A 17,646-nucleotide genomic window follows, 5' to 3' on the forward strand; every position below is an offset into this window, starting at 1 on the left:
ATCATTCCTGTATATTAGCTAACCCATCGCGCTGATTAGACCAGGTAAAAGGAAAACCCACATAACCAATATCCAACAAAGCAAAACAATCAAGCAGAGTACGAAAGGAACGAAGCTGCCACCCTTGCTTAACTTCCCCCCCATGTTTCTCAGAACTATGAAAAATATTATTAAAATCACCAATGAGGACCCACCTACCCGACCAATAACGTGCACTGTTAATAAAATATTTCCATTGCACAGCTCTTTTCCTATCCACAGTATTAGCATATAGAAGGGAAAAATACCAAGTGACTGTTTAGGGGATAGAACAACAACAGTAATAGAAAAACAGTTTTTGTCGACCACCCTACACTGAACATTATCATTCCACCAAAGGCCAAGACCACCCGCAACCCAACAGGCTCCACCAAACAACCATGAGGAAAACCCAACATTTTTTGAACAAGCACTGTCCGCTTCCAATTTTTTGTTTCAATAACACCAAAAATATTGGGGGAATATTGAGATTGTAAACGTTTAATTTGCTGAATCATAGAAACAGACCCAGACCTTGACAATTCCAAGCAATAATATTGGGAAAATCATTATGGCAATCAGAGAAACAGAAAGGTGGAGCTGCAGAATGGGAGGGAAAAGAACAAGCAGAAGCAAGCAACCAATTGGAACAAGCATCAGATTGATGCCTAAAAAGTGAACCCCGGCCGGATGTCATAACTCTTGGCCCAACACTGAAGATAGCAGACAACAGAATTCCGGCCTTGCAAATGGACTGGAAGCCAACAACAAAATATATTGCAGAACCTGTAAGGCCCAACGGACAGAAGCCCAATCCACCAAACAACCGGCCCACAAACAAATACAACACCAAATAGATGGGCCACAATGCACCATGTAGCCACACTTGCAACCATAGAAGCAGCACTACCAACCCACCAACGCCGGAACTGAAAGCAACGACGGAACTACCAGCGTTGGAACCACAACCAATCACAAGTAAAAAAAACAACCAACCAAACCCCCAGTGCAATCAACAGCACCCAAATCGTCCCCAAATAACGCAGAACACTGATCAAAGCCGCGTAACAACAAAAAGTGCCAAGCCCAACACCAAGAATCAACAAGAATCACCGGAAAGTAAATCACCGAACATAAAGCAAAAGTAGCAATCATCTCCACCCCAAGCCCAACGGGACGAGGTACAACAGCAATCAAGAACCCAACAAGCACACAACCCACAAAATAACGGGACACCGGAAGCTCCCCAATCCTGAAAAAACAGGAAACCTCTACACAGAGAGGAAGTCTAGATAGAAGATTTGCTTTAAGCTGGACTGAAGGCATCTAAGTAGCTAGCAATCTTCTGCATACTTTATTTATTTTCTATTAATTGGAAACAGTTACTATATAATGATTAATGTCCAACTCCAATGCAGACTTTTTTATTTTTAATTTTTAATGGAGAAGACAAATTCTGACTGGGATTGGATCATGTTCAAGATATTTCGATATATTATCTTGAATGATTGTATAGTAGTGGGTTATCTACAGCCACAATAGTTTATTCTATTTTATGCATAAGGATGCAGATTAAGTATAAGCTTAATCATGTTTTTATTTGTAAACAAGGTATTTGTCTACCATTTACATTTTTACTTATTAAAAACATGGCACAACAGGTTATTTTGGGCACTCCCTTTTTAGCCTTGATTATGCCAATTGAGAAAATTGATTCTTATGGTATATGTTCAACTCTACAGATAGCATTTGAGTTTTTGACCAACCCATGAATAAGCATATCAATGCTCTTAAAGATAACATTATCTTTAAAGAAAAGTAACTGAATTATTTGCAAAAGGAAGTCTCTTCCTTAGCAATCAATCAAAGATTGGTACATCCCACTGAACAACAGAAAATTGAGTTAATACGACAAAGTTTTCTAAAGGATATCTGCAGTGATGTTCCTAATGCTTTTTGGGACAGAAAGAAGCATATTGTTTCTTTGCCTTATGAAAAATGATTTACCGATCTGATGATCCCTTCTAAAGCTAGTCCCAGCCATATGAAGGCTGACTATTTGGAATTGTGCAAAACTAAAATTAGCTCTTTAATGGAAATGAAGCTAGTTACAGCAAGTTACTCCCCATGGAGTTGCACAGCTTTTTATGTTAATAAAAACTCTGAAAAAGAACGAGGAGTTCCTCGACTGGTTATTGACTATCGACCACTCAACCTTGCTTTGAGCTGGATTCGATATCCAATTCCAAATATTAAAGATCTGTTAGATAGATTACAATCTACTGTAATTTTTTCTAAATTTGATCTTAAATCAGGATATTACCAGGTACAGATTGCAAAAAAGGATCGTTATAAAACTGCTTTTTGTGTACCCTTTGGACAGTATGAATGGACAGTAATGCCCTTTGGTTTAAAAAATGCCCCTTCAGAATTTCAACATATTTTGAATGACATTTTTAATCCTTATACTGAATTTTCTATTGTTTATATTGATGATATTTTAATATTTTCAAAATCAATAGAACAACATTATAAACATTTGAAAATCTTCAAAGATGTTATTTACCGAAGTGGTTTAGTAGTGTCTGTTCTTAAACTAATAAATTTCCTCACCCAAGTAAGATTTCTTGGTCATGAAATTTATGATGGAAAAATAAAACCCATTGACAGAAGTATTGAGTTTACCTCTAAATTCCCTGATGAAATTAAGGACAAAACTCAACTGCAAAGATTTCTTGGTAGCTTGAATTATATTCGTAACCATTAAAAGAACCTTGCACAGGATACAGCAATTTTATATACACGGCTCAGGAAGTCACCTTCCCCTTGGACTGAAGAACATACGAGAGCCGTCCAGAAGATTAAACTTCGTGCTAAACAGATTCCTTGCTTAGCCCTAGCAAATTCTTCATGGTTTAAAATTGTTGAGACAGATGCATCCAATATTGGATATGGTGGTATTCTTAAACAAAAGAATCCAGATACAGGAACAGAGGAGCTTGTTCGCTTCACTTCAGGAGCTTGGAAAAATGCACAATTAAATTATTCCACTATTAAGAAAGAAATTCTTTCTTTAGTTAAATACATTTATAAATTCCAAGATGATTTAATCAATCAGAAATTCTTGTTACGCATTGATTGTAGTGCTGCTAAACAAGTACTGGAAAAAGATGTAAAAAAATTAGTTTCCAAACAGATATTTGCTGGTTGGCAAGCTGATTTATCTGCTTTTGATTTTTCAATTGAATATATTAAAGGCAGTTCTAATTCTTTACCTGATTTTTTAACCCCTGAATTTTTACAGGGTTCATGAATCAGCCCCATCATGGACAAGGCCGCGGTAATACCACAAAAGGCCGTGGCAAAGGCAGGGCAAAAGCCAAAGTGGTTATACCACTCACTGATGATCAGTATCCAGTTTTGGAGCATCTCTCTGATTTGCTTCGGACTCCTACTCAAGGAGAAAGCTCACAGAAGAAAACCATGAAAGAGGTTCTCATAACATAAACCCTTGGGATACCTAATTCAAGGTATCTTCAAACAGTTAGTTCTATTTCTACCTAAGAAGTCTTGAAGTATTGTTTTAATTTAAACAATATAAATGAATATAAATAATTTTATTATTAAATTTAATAATTCATCATTTTTATTAAATGAATATAATTTATTTTCTTTGTAGGGCTCACCAAATATTATTTCTTTCTAAATTCATAAAAGTCACACGTCAGTCTTTTTTACTCTTACATTCTTCAATCAATTATCTATTTAACTTAGAATTTTTATTTTCAATTTTTTTATTTTCCCTTCTGGTTTATTTTCCCTTCTGGTAACGAGGTGAAAATTGAAAAAATTATTCAAAATAACCAACCGAAAAGAAAAGAATATTTGAAATCCAAACCAATAATAATTGTAGTTGAACAAATTTTTTAATATTATATATCTGGCTATATCCCAGATTCCCAAACTCTCCCTTGCATGCTAGCTAATTGTTGAGATTAATCAAGATACATACAAAACAATGCGATTGCCGTTTGGGCTTCAAAACTATGGTTATTTAAAATGGGCCTTAGTAATTGCTGTGATAGTGCTTTTCCATTGTTTGGCCCAAAACTTTATTTTTTTACGAACCTATTGGGCCTTGTTAATAGTTTCGTATTGGAATTTTTTTGATAAGGTCCATCTTTGAGGTGAGGTTGTCGCTGAGGTTATTGCAAAAGGCCCATTTACTACCGTTGTTGGATCCTATGGTAGAAGAAAATGCTCATCATTTAGCAAATTGGGCTCTGAAGAATAAATTAAAGTTCATTGAGATTAATATCATAAACAAACATAATAAATCAAATCAAATCAAATCTTGTTATGGCTAGTATTGGCTACACATAATACTTAATTGTCGAGGTGGACAAATATTTGAGATGAGTCACAGTTGTCAGAGGTGAACTAATATTTTGGGATAAGTATTTTAAACTGGGAGAAGTAGTTATTAAACATGCCAAATTTTAAATTGAAAAATATCAATCGTAGAAGAATTCTAAACATCAAACTTAATGAGTATGTATATAAAATATTACATTTAAGAAAAATAAATAAATAAAGGACGCACATTAAGCAATATAGTTTATAGGGCTAGTTTATGGGACCGGTTGAAACCAACGATAATATACAGCTCGTTGCATATGATTTTGAGATGGATGTAATGGCTTTATGTTGCGTGTTGCCAAATCATACACTCCGAAATCTTTCATCCTTGTATTTGTATCTTCAATGAAATAGATTGAATTGGGTGTATATTCAGGATTATATCTAACTGAAACGAATTTCGAATCATTAGTAGTCAAGAATAGAGCTCGATGACCCAAATTACTCACCTCTTCCCATTTACCATTACTCCAATTTAACTTAAAAATTTCAAACGACTTGGTTTTGGTTCTGCATATTTGATGTTCATAAATCCTCACAACCATCAACAATTCACCAGACCACGACCCCTCCACCAAGTACCTGTATTGGTTGACATTACAAGTACCATTGCATACCTCTTCCTCCTTGTAATTAGAATAAGATTTATCCAACAAGAAACGTCGGAGCACACCAAGCTCATCAATCGAGTAGAAGTTACCATGGTAAAATATGACGGAAACCCATTCATGATGATTACTAGCGAAAACAGGCGTCCATTTCCTGTCACCAAGTTTATAAACAGCAATCTGATTCGGGGTATATAAGTAGACCATGCAAGTTGGATCAGTTGGAATGGATGATATGATGAATCTAAGCACATCTGGATTAGTGACCATTTTTAATTCCGGCGGCGGTGGAAGATGGACAACCATTCTTGAAAGAGGATTGAAGAGATATAGTGAACTCTCATAATAAGGATACAATAGTAGCCATCCACGACAGGGAGCAATACATCTAGTCCTTTTGGGAACTGCACCACCACCACCACCATTGCCGGAATCAGCCTCCTCCTCGATGCCTTCGTCGTCTGCCATCCAGTGCTTCTCCATGGACTTTACCAAATCGGGAGAAGTCCTATTGAATATCACACCATCCTTGTACGACAACCTCTTCATGTTGGGTGAACGGAGCCTATACTTGGTGGTGGTGTTTTTACCAAGACACAAGAGTTTGGCGGGAGAATTGCATAGGTCAAGCCTATTGTAGAGGAGTAGTAACGGAGTAGTAGAAGTAACGCCGAGTGATACCACGTTCAGTACAGCAGATCGCCATGAATGACATACACCGCGACATCGTAGAAGATCGAAGGTTGTGGTGACATGTGCCATGATCAACTCCACCAGTTCTTGTGGAAGGTCGGACCAAGGGACTACTGGATTAATATTATTAGCCATGTCCATGCGGGGTGCTCAATCCTACCAGCCGAGGAATATCGTACAAAAGAAGAAAATTAAGATGAGCAAATTAACAAAAAAAAACAGTAAATTATGGTTTCAAGTCCATGAAGAAATCAACCCTAGTTATATAGAGCAATATTTGGAAATCCTAATTCCTCTTCTTTTCTTTCCCTTTTTTTTCCCTAATCCGGATAGAATTCCACTTTCTACGTATTTTAGTTTAATAATTGTTTGTTAATAAGCGACCTTTCGGAATTTAATGTCCTTTATTGACATGTCTACCCTTATTAAATTTTTTTTTTTTTTCTCTCCTCCTACGATGCCCCCAGCTGTGTTTTACCAAGGCACTCCAAACTGAAAAAAAAAAACCCTCTCTTCAGTACTCTTCATTTTTACCAGTGTGTCAGTGTTCACAAGCTATATGTTCTATTCTATTAAGATGGCATAGAATTTTGGCACTTGAATTTACTTTTGATTAACCAAGTTTAAGAAACATTCAAATAAAAAAGGGTTTTAAGATATTATCAATCCCTTATTCAAGGAAGCAGCAAAGTTAAGAAAGAATGACAAGGGTAGGAAATTGGTGCTTTTGTTCCATTCAAAAATATAACTTTTGAAGCTAAAAACCGCTCTTGAAACAAAATCTACAGGGAAAGATGATTGTTTCCAATTTCACTTCCTTGAAGTTTAAAAAATATAACCAATTTTTCACGGATCAATTGATTACTCGTACCATTTAGTTATTGTATCCTATCATTCCAGTATTGCTGCAAACTCCAATTTGTTACAAACCATTGATGACTTGTTACCAAATAGCTATTGTATTCTATGCATTGATGCCAACTCCATCATAACACAGATCTCTCAACAAGCCCAAGAGAATTCCTTCATTGGTTGAATCATTGATTATTTTACGAAATCAAAGGATTAAAAAGTTATTCTCTTGGGCTTGTTGAGAGATCTGTGTTATGGATGGAGTTGGCAGCAATGCATAGAATACAATAGTTAAAGACGGACATTTTTTGTGGGACGGAGGGATTATATATGATTGGTATTCATACATCACAAACATTAATCACACGAGTCAAGACATATATGCTTATAGGAGTAAGGGACCACAGCATCGGTAGCCATTACACGAGACTAAAACTGAACAAAACTAACGCATCAAATGTTGTAGTTAAAACTTCGTACTTTCGAGAATTACATCATCGGTGAGGGAGACTCTTACCGTTATCCCAAAGGGATGGACAAGCTGCTCGCCGAGCCCATAGTGCTTGGGATTTGCCGTCGTCTTTCACCCAGCCACCGCCACGCCCACCAGACCACCAAATTGAACCACTCCAATAGCTGGTTCGCCTTTTGCAGAGGCTTGTTATCACCGGAATTGACCTAATCGCCTCAACTGACTTGGGGCGATTTAGAAGATACTAAAATTTAATTAAATATAAATATAAATATAAAGAAAAGTAAAGATAAAAATAAAAAATAAAAAATAAAAATAAAGTGCAAACTAAAGAAAACAAATCTGCTCTAAGCTGAAAAAACTAGTGCACAATGATATTGGGATTTTTTTTATTTTTTTAACAGTGTTGGTAAGAAAATAAAATAAAAAATAAAGAAAAAGAAATTTAATAGAAAACACTAAACTAAAACATCAAAAAATTCAAATCCTTATTCTGTAAATTCTTAAAGTTTTTTTTTAAAAAAAGTTTAGAAATATGTATAGAGAAAAAAGTTTCAAATATATATATATATATAAGGTAATGTGCACATAACACCCATATATGAGAGTAGTAGCATATACTTTCTTGGGCATTTTCGAAAGAACAAAAGAGCAAAACGAGCATTACAACACTAATTTATGTCAGATTTTTTATTGAGGGGTATTTTTGCACAATTTGAAAACATTAGGGGTGTTTTTTGTACACTTTTTAAAATAAGGGTAAAATTAATATGCAGAGTATACTTTGGGGATATTTCCTGCACTTCGCCCGTGTGATATATGTGTGTATAAACATATGCATATATGTACCTCGTGCAAGGTCAGATGATCCGAGGATGCAATCGAAGATCTAGAAGTATAACATTTTCTGTCTATGTAATGTATAAATCAGTAGACTTTACTACAAATTCTCCACTACTCTCTTTCTAATGTGTTAGATTTTACTACAAATTTTTATTAATACTGACTCACAATTTTGGTCTTACAGTGCAATAGATTTAAATAGATAATGTAATAATTTTAAATGGACAAGACAATGCTCATATACAAACATTGGTTTTATAATCATTTTTTTAAATATATATTATATTGCTTTTTTTTTTTTTTTTTTTTTCCTGGCAAAGACATACAAGACAGCAAAAACCAAAACAACACAAAAACAACTAACACTTCACGTCCGCCTCAGCAAAACGCACAATGAAATGAAGAAGAGACAGCAAAAACTGATCCGATCCAAGCCCAGGATGTGAAAGAGCAGCTAAAGCATGAGCCACCTTATTACCTTGGCGACGAACATAAGCCAGAGTAGTAGAAGAAAATCACCAAAGATCTCGATTGATATCAAAACAAATAGAAGCAATTTTCGCTGGGCAAGACTCACCACACAACACCCCATCCATAGCAGCATTGGCATCCGATTCAAACCATAAGCAAGAGAAACCTAATTCAAAAGCACAAAGGGGAGCACGTTGACATACCATAGATTCCGCCTGCAAGGAGGAAGAAACGAAAAACGGACAAAAAATAACTGCTTGAAGAATATCACCTTTAAAATCACGGAAACCCAACAACGACTTCCGACAAAATGAAGCATTAAAATTACATGTGACAATACCAGATGGGGGAGGACACCAAGAATCCACTGAAGTGATTGAGGGCCCTGGCTGTAAGGAGGAGCAGAGAAACCGAGCATCTTTGAATTCCCAAAAACTGACTACTGCTTTTTGAGCCACAATCTCCGGTCTCCATAAGATCCCTTCAAAGACTAACCGATTCCTTGCTTTCCAAATGCCCCAAACACAAAAAGAAATCAAACTAAGTACATCCTCAAATTCCGAAGAGAGCATAGCCCGACGCAACAGAAAACTCCAGCCAATCCGTAAAGAAAAGAAAGAACGACCTGAAAAATCCAAATGCAGCGGAGAAAACTTCCACACCTGAAGGGAATGACCACAACAAGGAAAAATAGGCGAGACAATACACCTGCGAGCCAACAAAGCAACCCGAATTGGCAAAGCATGACGATAACATCTCCAAAGAAAGTGTTGCACCTTAGATAGAGTACGATACCGCCAAATAAAGGACCAAGCACTAGAATGAAATGGAATCCCAGAAAAATGAGACATTGAAACAGCCAATTTATAAGCAGACCGCACTGAAAATTTACCCGACTGCTCCGGAGCCCAAATGACTACATGTGGTTTATCCCAACGACTTATGTGAATTTTAAGAATTTCCTGCATCATAAAAGGAGGAAATAATTGAGACAAAACATCCACTTTCCATGAAGACGTATCAGAATCAATCAACTCCGCCGCATAAGAGTATGGAACAAGAGCCTGAGTTGGGGAAAATTTTCGTGCAAACGTAAAGACCCAATAATCATCCCAAATACGCGTTGAAGTGCCATTCCCAATCAATGAGCATAAGCCCTACCTCAATAAATTTTGAGAAGACCAAATACTACGCCAGCCCAAGGAAGGATTAGAGCCTAAAGAAGCATCCAAAAAGGACGAGTCTGGAAAATACTTAGCCTTAAAAATCTGATACAACAAACCTTGCTTCTGAACCTGAAAATGCTAAGCATGCTTCGCTAAAAGCACTAAATTAAAAGCCTCCAAATCACGAAAGCCAAGGCCACCCGACTTCTTGCGCCGGCAAAGAAAATCCCAATTAAGCCAATGAATTGCCCGATTTTTATCTTTATTACACTACCAAAAAGAACGAATATGTTTCATCAAATCTTGACACAATGTAGTGGGAAGCTTAAAAGAAGACATAACATACGTAGGTAAAACACTTAAAATGGCCTTAATTAATACTTCTTTCCCACCCGTGGACAAAGACTTCGCCTTCCAAACAGATAACCTGTCCTAAATTTTAATCAGTAAAAACTGAAACACATCTCTTTTGGAATGACCCAAAATAGCGAGAACACCAAGATACCGACCATGCATCCCCTGCATTTGCAAACCCAAGGATCGGCTAATAGAACGACATACTAAACCTGGGGCATTAGTTAATTTAGTTGAGAAAAAAATAGAAGATTCAGAAAAATTGACTTGTTGCCCAGAAGCCCTTTCATAATCTGCCAAAATTTGTTTCAGAAGAAGAACTTCCTCCGGAACTGCAGCACAAAACATAATAGAATCATCAGCAAAAAAAAGATAAAAAATAGACGGAGCACCCCGACAAATACGAATACCAAATAATAACTGAGCTTGTTGAGCTCGCAAAAGAGAAAGAGCTTCAGCACAGATAATAAATCAATACGGCGATAGAGGATCGCCCTATCTCAAACCCTTAGACGGTTTGAAAAAACCCACCGAACTCCCTTTAATCTTTAAAGAGTAAGAAACAGTAGAGATGCAGGATGTGATCATTTGAATCCAATAAGCATTCAACCCCAAACGAGACAGTATGTGCAATAAAAAATCACACTCAATCCGATCATAAGCATTACTCATGTTAAGTTTCAACGCCAACCATGCATTATTACCCTTTCGCTTATTTTTGAGATAATGCAAAATTTCATGAGTAATTAAAATATTATGCGTAATATGACGACCTGCAATAAATGCACTTTGAGAATCACTGATAAGGGAGCTAATAATCCCTCTCAACCGGTTAGTCATAATTTTTGCAATAATCCGAGAAAACACATTACACAAAGAAATAGGTCGGTAATGACTAACCTGTGTCGGAGAGGAATTCTTTGGAATTAAAACAATATTTGTATGATTAAAACTGGATAACAGATTGCCCGTAGCAAAAAAAACTAGATACAGCATCAACAATATCCTTTTTAAGTACCTCCCAATATTTCTGATAAAATAGCGGTGTCATCCTATCAGGCCCAGGAGCTTTTATCTCGGCAGAAATTCGGACAGGAACATACCGCAAGAACTGCTCAATATGCGTAGGATGGGAAGAGTGAAACAAACTCTAAAAATAAGTCAAAAAAATTGACTAAACGGATACCTCATCAGTTACCCACTGATTCCCGGCATCATAAACTCCTGAAATTGTATTGCGGCCTCGCATTCGTTTAGCAGTAACATGAAAAAAATTTGTATTACGATCCCCTTCTTGCAACCAAAGAAGATGGGATTTCTGCTTCCAAAACAACTCCTCCTCTAATCAATAAAAAATTAAGTAATTTTCTAATTTAACCACCTCCGCATGACAGTATTTTGAAGTGCGAGCTTTCAACTCACGGAACCGAGCAACTAATAAGACGAGCTCGTGAGTTAAGATTGCGAAGCTTAGCCCAATGAATAAGATCGGCTTTACAGTGACGCAATTTCTGAGCCCATTGAAATTGATAAGAACCAGCAATCGGAGTAGACAAAGCACAACAATCAAGCAGAGTACGAAAGGAACGAAGCTGCCACCCTTGCTTAACTTCCCCCCCATGTTTCTCAGAACTATGTAAAATATTATTAAAATCACCAATGAGGACCCACCTACCCGACCAATAACGTGCACTGTTAATAAAATATTTCCATTGCACAGCTCTTTTCCTATCTACAGTATTAGCATATAGAAGGGAAAAATACCAAGGTGACTGTTTAGGGGATAGAACAACAACAGTAATAGAAAAACAGTTTTTGTCGACCACCCTTCACTGAACATTATCATTCCACCAAAGGCCAAGACCACCCGCAAGCCCAACAGGCTCCACCAAACAACCATGAGGAAAACCCAACATTTTTTGAACAAGCACTGTCCGCTTCCAATTTTTTGTTTCAATAACACCAAAAATATTGGGGGAATATTGAGATTGTAAACGTTTAATTTGCTGAATCTTAGAAACAGACCCCAGACCTTGACAATTCCAAGCAATAATATTGGGAAAATCATTATGGCAATCAGAGAAACAGAAAGGTGGAGCTGCAGAATGGGAGGGAAAAGAACAAGCAGAAGCAAGTAACCAATTGGAACAAACATCAGATTGATGCCTGAAAAGTGAACCCCGGCCGGATGTCATAACTCTTGGCCCAACACTGAAGATAGCAGACAACAGAATTCCGGCCTTGCAAATGGACTGGAAGGCAACAACAAAATATAATGCAAAACCTGTAAGGCCCAACGGACAGAAGCCCAATCCACCAAACAACCGGCCCACAAACAAATACAACACCAAATAGATGGGCCACAACGCACCACGTAGCCACACTTGCAACCATAGAAGCAGCACCACCAACCCACCAACGCCGGAACTGAAAGCAACGACGGAACTACCAGCGTTGGAACCACAACCAATCACAGGTAAAACAAACAACCAACCAAACCCCCAGTGTAATCAACAGCACCCAAATCGTCCCCAAATAACGCAGAACACTGATCAAAGCCGCGTAACAACAAAAAGTGCCAAGCCCAACACCAAGAATCAACAAGAATCACCGGAAAGTAAAGCACCGAACATAGAGCAAAAGAAGCAATCATCTCCACCCCAAGCCCAACGGGACGAGGTACAACAGCAATCAAGAACCCAACAAGCACACAACCCACAAAATAACAGGACACCGGAAGCTCCCCAATCCTGAAAAAACAGGAAACCTCTACACAAAGAGGAAGTCTAGATAGAAGATTTGCTTTAAGGTGGACTGAAGGCATCTAAGTAGCTAGCAATCTTCTGCTAACTTTATTTATTTTCTATTAATTGGAAACAGTTACTATATAATGATTAATGTCCAACTCCAATGCAGACTTTTTTATTTTTAATTTTTAATGGAGAAGACAAATTCTGACTGGGATTGGTTCATGTTTAAGATATTTCGATATATTATCTTGAATGATTGTATAGTAGTGGGTTATCTGCAGCCACAGTAGTTTATTCTATTTTATGAATAAGGATGCAGATTAAGTATAAGCTTAATCACGTTTTTATTTGTAAACAAGGTATTTGTCTACCATTTACCTTTTTACTTATTAAAAACATGGCACAACAGGTTATTTTGGGCACTCCCTTTTTAGCCTTGATTATGCCAATTGAGAAAATTGATTCTTATGGTATATGTTCAACTCTACAGATAGCATTTGAGTTTTTGACCAAACCCGTGAATAAGCATATCAATGCTCTTAAAGATAACATTATCTTTAAAGAAAAGTAATTGAATTATTTGCAAAAGGAAGTCTCTTCCTTAGCAATCAATCAAAGATTGGTACATCCCACTGAGCAACAGAAAATTGAGTTAATACGACAAAGTTTTCTAAAGGATATCTGCAGTGATGTTCCTAATGCTTTTTGGGACAGAAAGAAGCATATTGTTTCTTTGCCTTATGAAAAATGATTTACCGATCTGATGATCCCTTCCAAAGCTAGTCCCAACCATATGAAGGCTGACTATTTGGAATTGTGCAAAACTAAAATTAGCTCTTTAATGGAAAAGAAGCTAGTTACAGCAAGTTACTCCCCATGGAGTTGCATAGCTTTTTATGTTAATAAAAACTCTGAAAAAGAACGAGGAGTTCCTCGACTGGTTATTGACTATCGACCACTCAACCTTGCTTTGAGCTGGATTCGATATCCAATTCCAAACATTAAAAAGGATCGCTATAAAACTGCTTTTTGTGTACCCTTTAGACAGTATGAATGGACAGTAATGCCCTTTGGTTTAAAAAATGCCCCTTCAGAATTTCAACATATTTTCAATGACATTTTTAATCCTTATACTGAATTTTCTATTGTTTATATTGATGATATTTTAATATTTTCAAAATCAATAGAACAACATTATAAACATTTGAAAATCTTCAAAGATGTTATTTACCGAAGTGGTTTAGTAGTGTCTGTTCCTAAACTAATAAATTTCCTCACCCAAGTAAGATTTCTTGGTCATGAAATTTATGATGGAAAAATAAAACCCATTGACAGAAGTATTGAGTTTACCTCTAAATTCCCTGATGAAATTAAGGACAAAACTCAACTGCAAAGATTTCTTGGTAGCTTGAATTATATTCGTAACCATTACAAGAACCTTGCACAGGATACATCAATTTTATATACACGGCTCAGGAAGTCACCTTCCCCTTGGACTGAAGAACATAAGAAAGAAATTCTTTCTTTAGTTAAATGCATTTATAAATTCCAAGATGATTTAATCAATCAGAAATTCTTGTTACGCATTGATTGTAGTGCTGCTAAACAAGTACTGGAAAAAGATGTAAAAAAATTAGTTTCCAAACAGATATTTGCTGGTTGGCAAGCTGATTCATCTGCTTTTGATTTTTCAATTGAATATATTAAAGACAGTTCTAATTCTTTACCTGATTTTTTAACCCCTGAATTTTTACAGGGTTCATGAATCAGCCCCATCATGGACAAGGCCGTGGTAATACCACAAAAGGCCGTGGCAAAGGCAGGGCAAAAGCCAAAGTGGTTATACCACTCACTGATGATCAGTATCTAGCTTTGGAGCATCTCTCTGATTTGCTTCGGACTCCTACTCAAGGAGAAAGCTCACAGAAGAAAACCATGAAAGAGGTTCTCATAACATAAACCCTTTGGATACCTAATTCAAGGTATCTTCAAACAGTTAGTTCTATTTCTACCTAAGAAGTCTTGAAGTATTGTTTTAATTTAAACAATATAAATGAATATAAATAATTATATTATTAAATTTAATAATTCATCATTTTTATTAAATGAATATAATTTATTTTCTTTGTAGGGCTCACCAAATATTATTTCTTTCTAAATTCATAAAAGTCATACGTCAGTCTTTTTTACTCTTACATTCTTCAATCAATTATCTATTTAACTTAGAATTTTTATTTTCAATTTTTTTATTTTCCCTTCTGGTTTATTTTCCCTTCTGGTAACGAGGTGAAAATTGAAAAAATTATTCAAAATAACCAACCGAAAAGAAAAGAATATTTGAAATCCAAACCAATAATAATTGTAGTTGAACAAATTTTTTAATATTATATATCTGGCTATATCCCAGATTCCCAAACTCTCCCTTGCATGCTAGCTAATTGTTGAGATTAATCAAGATACATACAAAACAATGCGATTGCCGTTTGGGCTTCGAAACTAAGGTTATTTAAAATGGGCCTTAGTAATTGCTGTGATAGTGCTTTTCCATTGTTTGGCCCAAAACTTTTTTTTTTTACGAACCTATTGGGCCTTGTTAATAGTTTCGTATTGGAATTTTTTTGATAAGGTCCATCTTTGAGGTGAGGTTGTCGCTGAGGTTATTGCAAAAGGCCCATTTACTACCGTTGTTGGATCCTATGGTAGAAGAAAATGCTCATCATTTAGCAAATTGGGCTCTGAAGAATAAATTAAAGTTCATTGAGATTAATATCATAAACAAACATAATAAATCAAATCAAATCAAATCTTGTTATGGCTAGTATTGGCTACACATAATACTTAATTGTCGAGGTGGACAAATATTTGAGATGAGTCACAGTTGTCAGAGGTGAACTAATATTTTGGGATAAGTATTTTAAACTGGGAGAAGTAGTTATTAAACATGCCAAATTTTAAATTGAAAAATATCAATCGTAGAAGAATTCTAAACATCAAACTTAATGAGTATGTATATAAAATATTACATTTAAGAAAAATAAATAAATAAAGGACGCACATTAAGCAATATAGTTTATAGGGCTAGTTTATGGGACCGGTTGAAACCAACGATAATATACAGCTCGTTGCATATGATTTTGAGATGGATGTAATGGCTTTATGTTGCGTGTTGCCAAATCATACACTCCAAAATCTTTCATCCTTGTATTTGTATCTTCAATGAAATAGATTGAATTGGGTGTATATTCAGGATTATATCTAACTGAAACGAATTTCGAATCATTAGTAGTCAAGAATAGAGCTCGATGACCCAAATTACTCACCTCTTCCCATTTACCATTACTCCAATTTAACTTAAAAATCTCAAACGACTTGGTTTTGGTTCTGCATATTTGATGTTCATAAATCCTCACAACCATCAACAATTCACCAGACCACGACCCCTCCACCAAGTACCTGTATTGGTTGACATTACAAGTACCATTGCATACCTCTTCCTCCTTGTAATTAGAATAAGATTTATCCAACAAGAAACGTCGGAGCACACCAAGCTCATCAATCGAGTAGAAGTTACCATGGTAAAATATGACGGAAACCCATTCATGATGATTACTAGCGAAAACAGGCGTCCATTTCCTGTCACCAAGTTTATAAACAGCAATCTGATTCGGGGTATATAAGTAGACCATGCAAGTTGGATCAGTTGGAATGGATGATATGATGAATCTAAGCACATCTGGATTAGTGACCATTTTTAATTCCGGCGGCGGTGGAAGATGGACAACCATTCTTGAAAGAGGATTGAAGAGATATAGTGAACTCTCATAATAAGGATACAATAGTAGCCATCCACGACAGGGAGCAATACATCTAGTCCTTTTGGGAACTGCACCACCACCACCACCATTGCCGGAATCAGCCTCCTCCTCGATGCCTTCGTCGTCTGCCATCCAGTGCTTCTCCATGGACTTTACCAAATCGGGAGAAGTCCTATTGAATATCACACCATCCTTGTACGACAACCTCTTCATGTTGGGTGAACGGAGCCTATACTTGGTGGTGGTGTTTTTACCAAGACACAAGAGTTTGGCGGGAGAATTGCATAGGTCAAGCCTATTGTAGAGGAGTAGTAACGGAGTAGTAGAAGTAACGCCGAGTGATAGCACGTTCAGTACAGCAGATCGCCATGAATGACATACACCGCGACATCGTAGAAGATCGAAGGTTGTGGTGACATGTGCCATGATCAACTCCACCAGTTCTTGTGGAAGGTCGGACCAAGGGACTACTGGATTAATATTATTAGCCATGTCCATGCGGGGTGCTCAATCCTACCAGCCGAGGAATATCGTACAAAAGAAGAAAATTAAGATGAGCAAATTAACAAAAAAAAACAGTAAATTATGGTTTCAAGTCCATGAAGAAATCAACCCTAGTTATATAGAGCAATATTTGGAAATCCTAATTCCTCTTCTTTTCTTTCCCTTTTTTTTCCCTAATCCGGATAGAATTCCACTTTCTACGTATTTTAGTTTAATAATTGTTTGTTAATAAGCGACCTTTTGGAATTTAATGTCCTTTATTGACATGTCTACCCTTATTAAACTTTTTTTTTTTTTTCTCTCCTCCTACGATGCCCCCAGCTGTGTTTTACCAAGGCACTCCAAACTGAAAAAAAAAAACCCTCTCTTCAGTACTCTTCATTTTTACCAGTGTGTCAGTGTTCACAAGCTATATGTTCTATTCTATTAAGATGGCATAGAATTTTGGCACTTGAATTTACTTTTGATTAACCAAGTTTAAGAAACATTCAAATAAAAAAGGGTTTTAAGATATTATCAATCCCTTATTCAAGGAAGCAGCAAAGTTAAGAAAGAATGACAAGGGTAGGAAATTGGTGCTTTTGTTCCATTCAAAAATATAACTTTTGAAGCTAAAAACCGCTCTTGAAACAAAATCTACAGGGAAAGATGATTGTTTCCAATTTCACTTCCTTGAAGTTT

The 17,646-nt window shown here is 36.4% G+C and overlaps 2 protein-coding genes across 2 annotated transcripts; both read right to left on the bottom strand.

Moving 5' to 3' along the window:
* Nucleotides 1-4,649: 4,649 nt before the first annotated feature.
* Nucleotides 4,650-5,873, bottom strand: LOC132314466 (F-box protein At2g05970-like). The gene has a single exon (XM_059813331.1). The coding sequence runs from the start codon at nt 5,871-5,873 to the stop codon at nt 4,650-4,652; it is 1,224 nt and encodes a 407-aa protein (XP_059669314.1).
* A 9,856-nt stretch (nt 5,874-15,729) lies between these two features.
* LOC132314467 (F-box protein At2g05970-like) lies at nt 15,730-16,953 on the bottom strand. The gene has a single exon (XM_059813332.1). It carries the CDS (start codon nt 16,951-16,953, stop codon nt 15,730-15,732), a length of 1,224 nt encoding a protein of 407 aa, XP_059669315.1.
* Between the last annotated feature and the right edge of the window lie 693 nt (nt 16,954-17,646).

Source organism: Cornus florida, unplaced genomic scaffold, assembly GCF_030987335.1.
Source record: "Cornus florida cultivar Cherokee Brave unplaced genomic scaffold, ASM3098733v1 CherokeeBrave_3.0.0_Hap2_Chr06, whole genome shotgun sequence".
Classification (NCBI taxonomy): Eukaryota; Viridiplantae; Streptophyta; class Magnoliopsida; order Cornales; family Cornaceae; genus Cornus; species Cornus florida.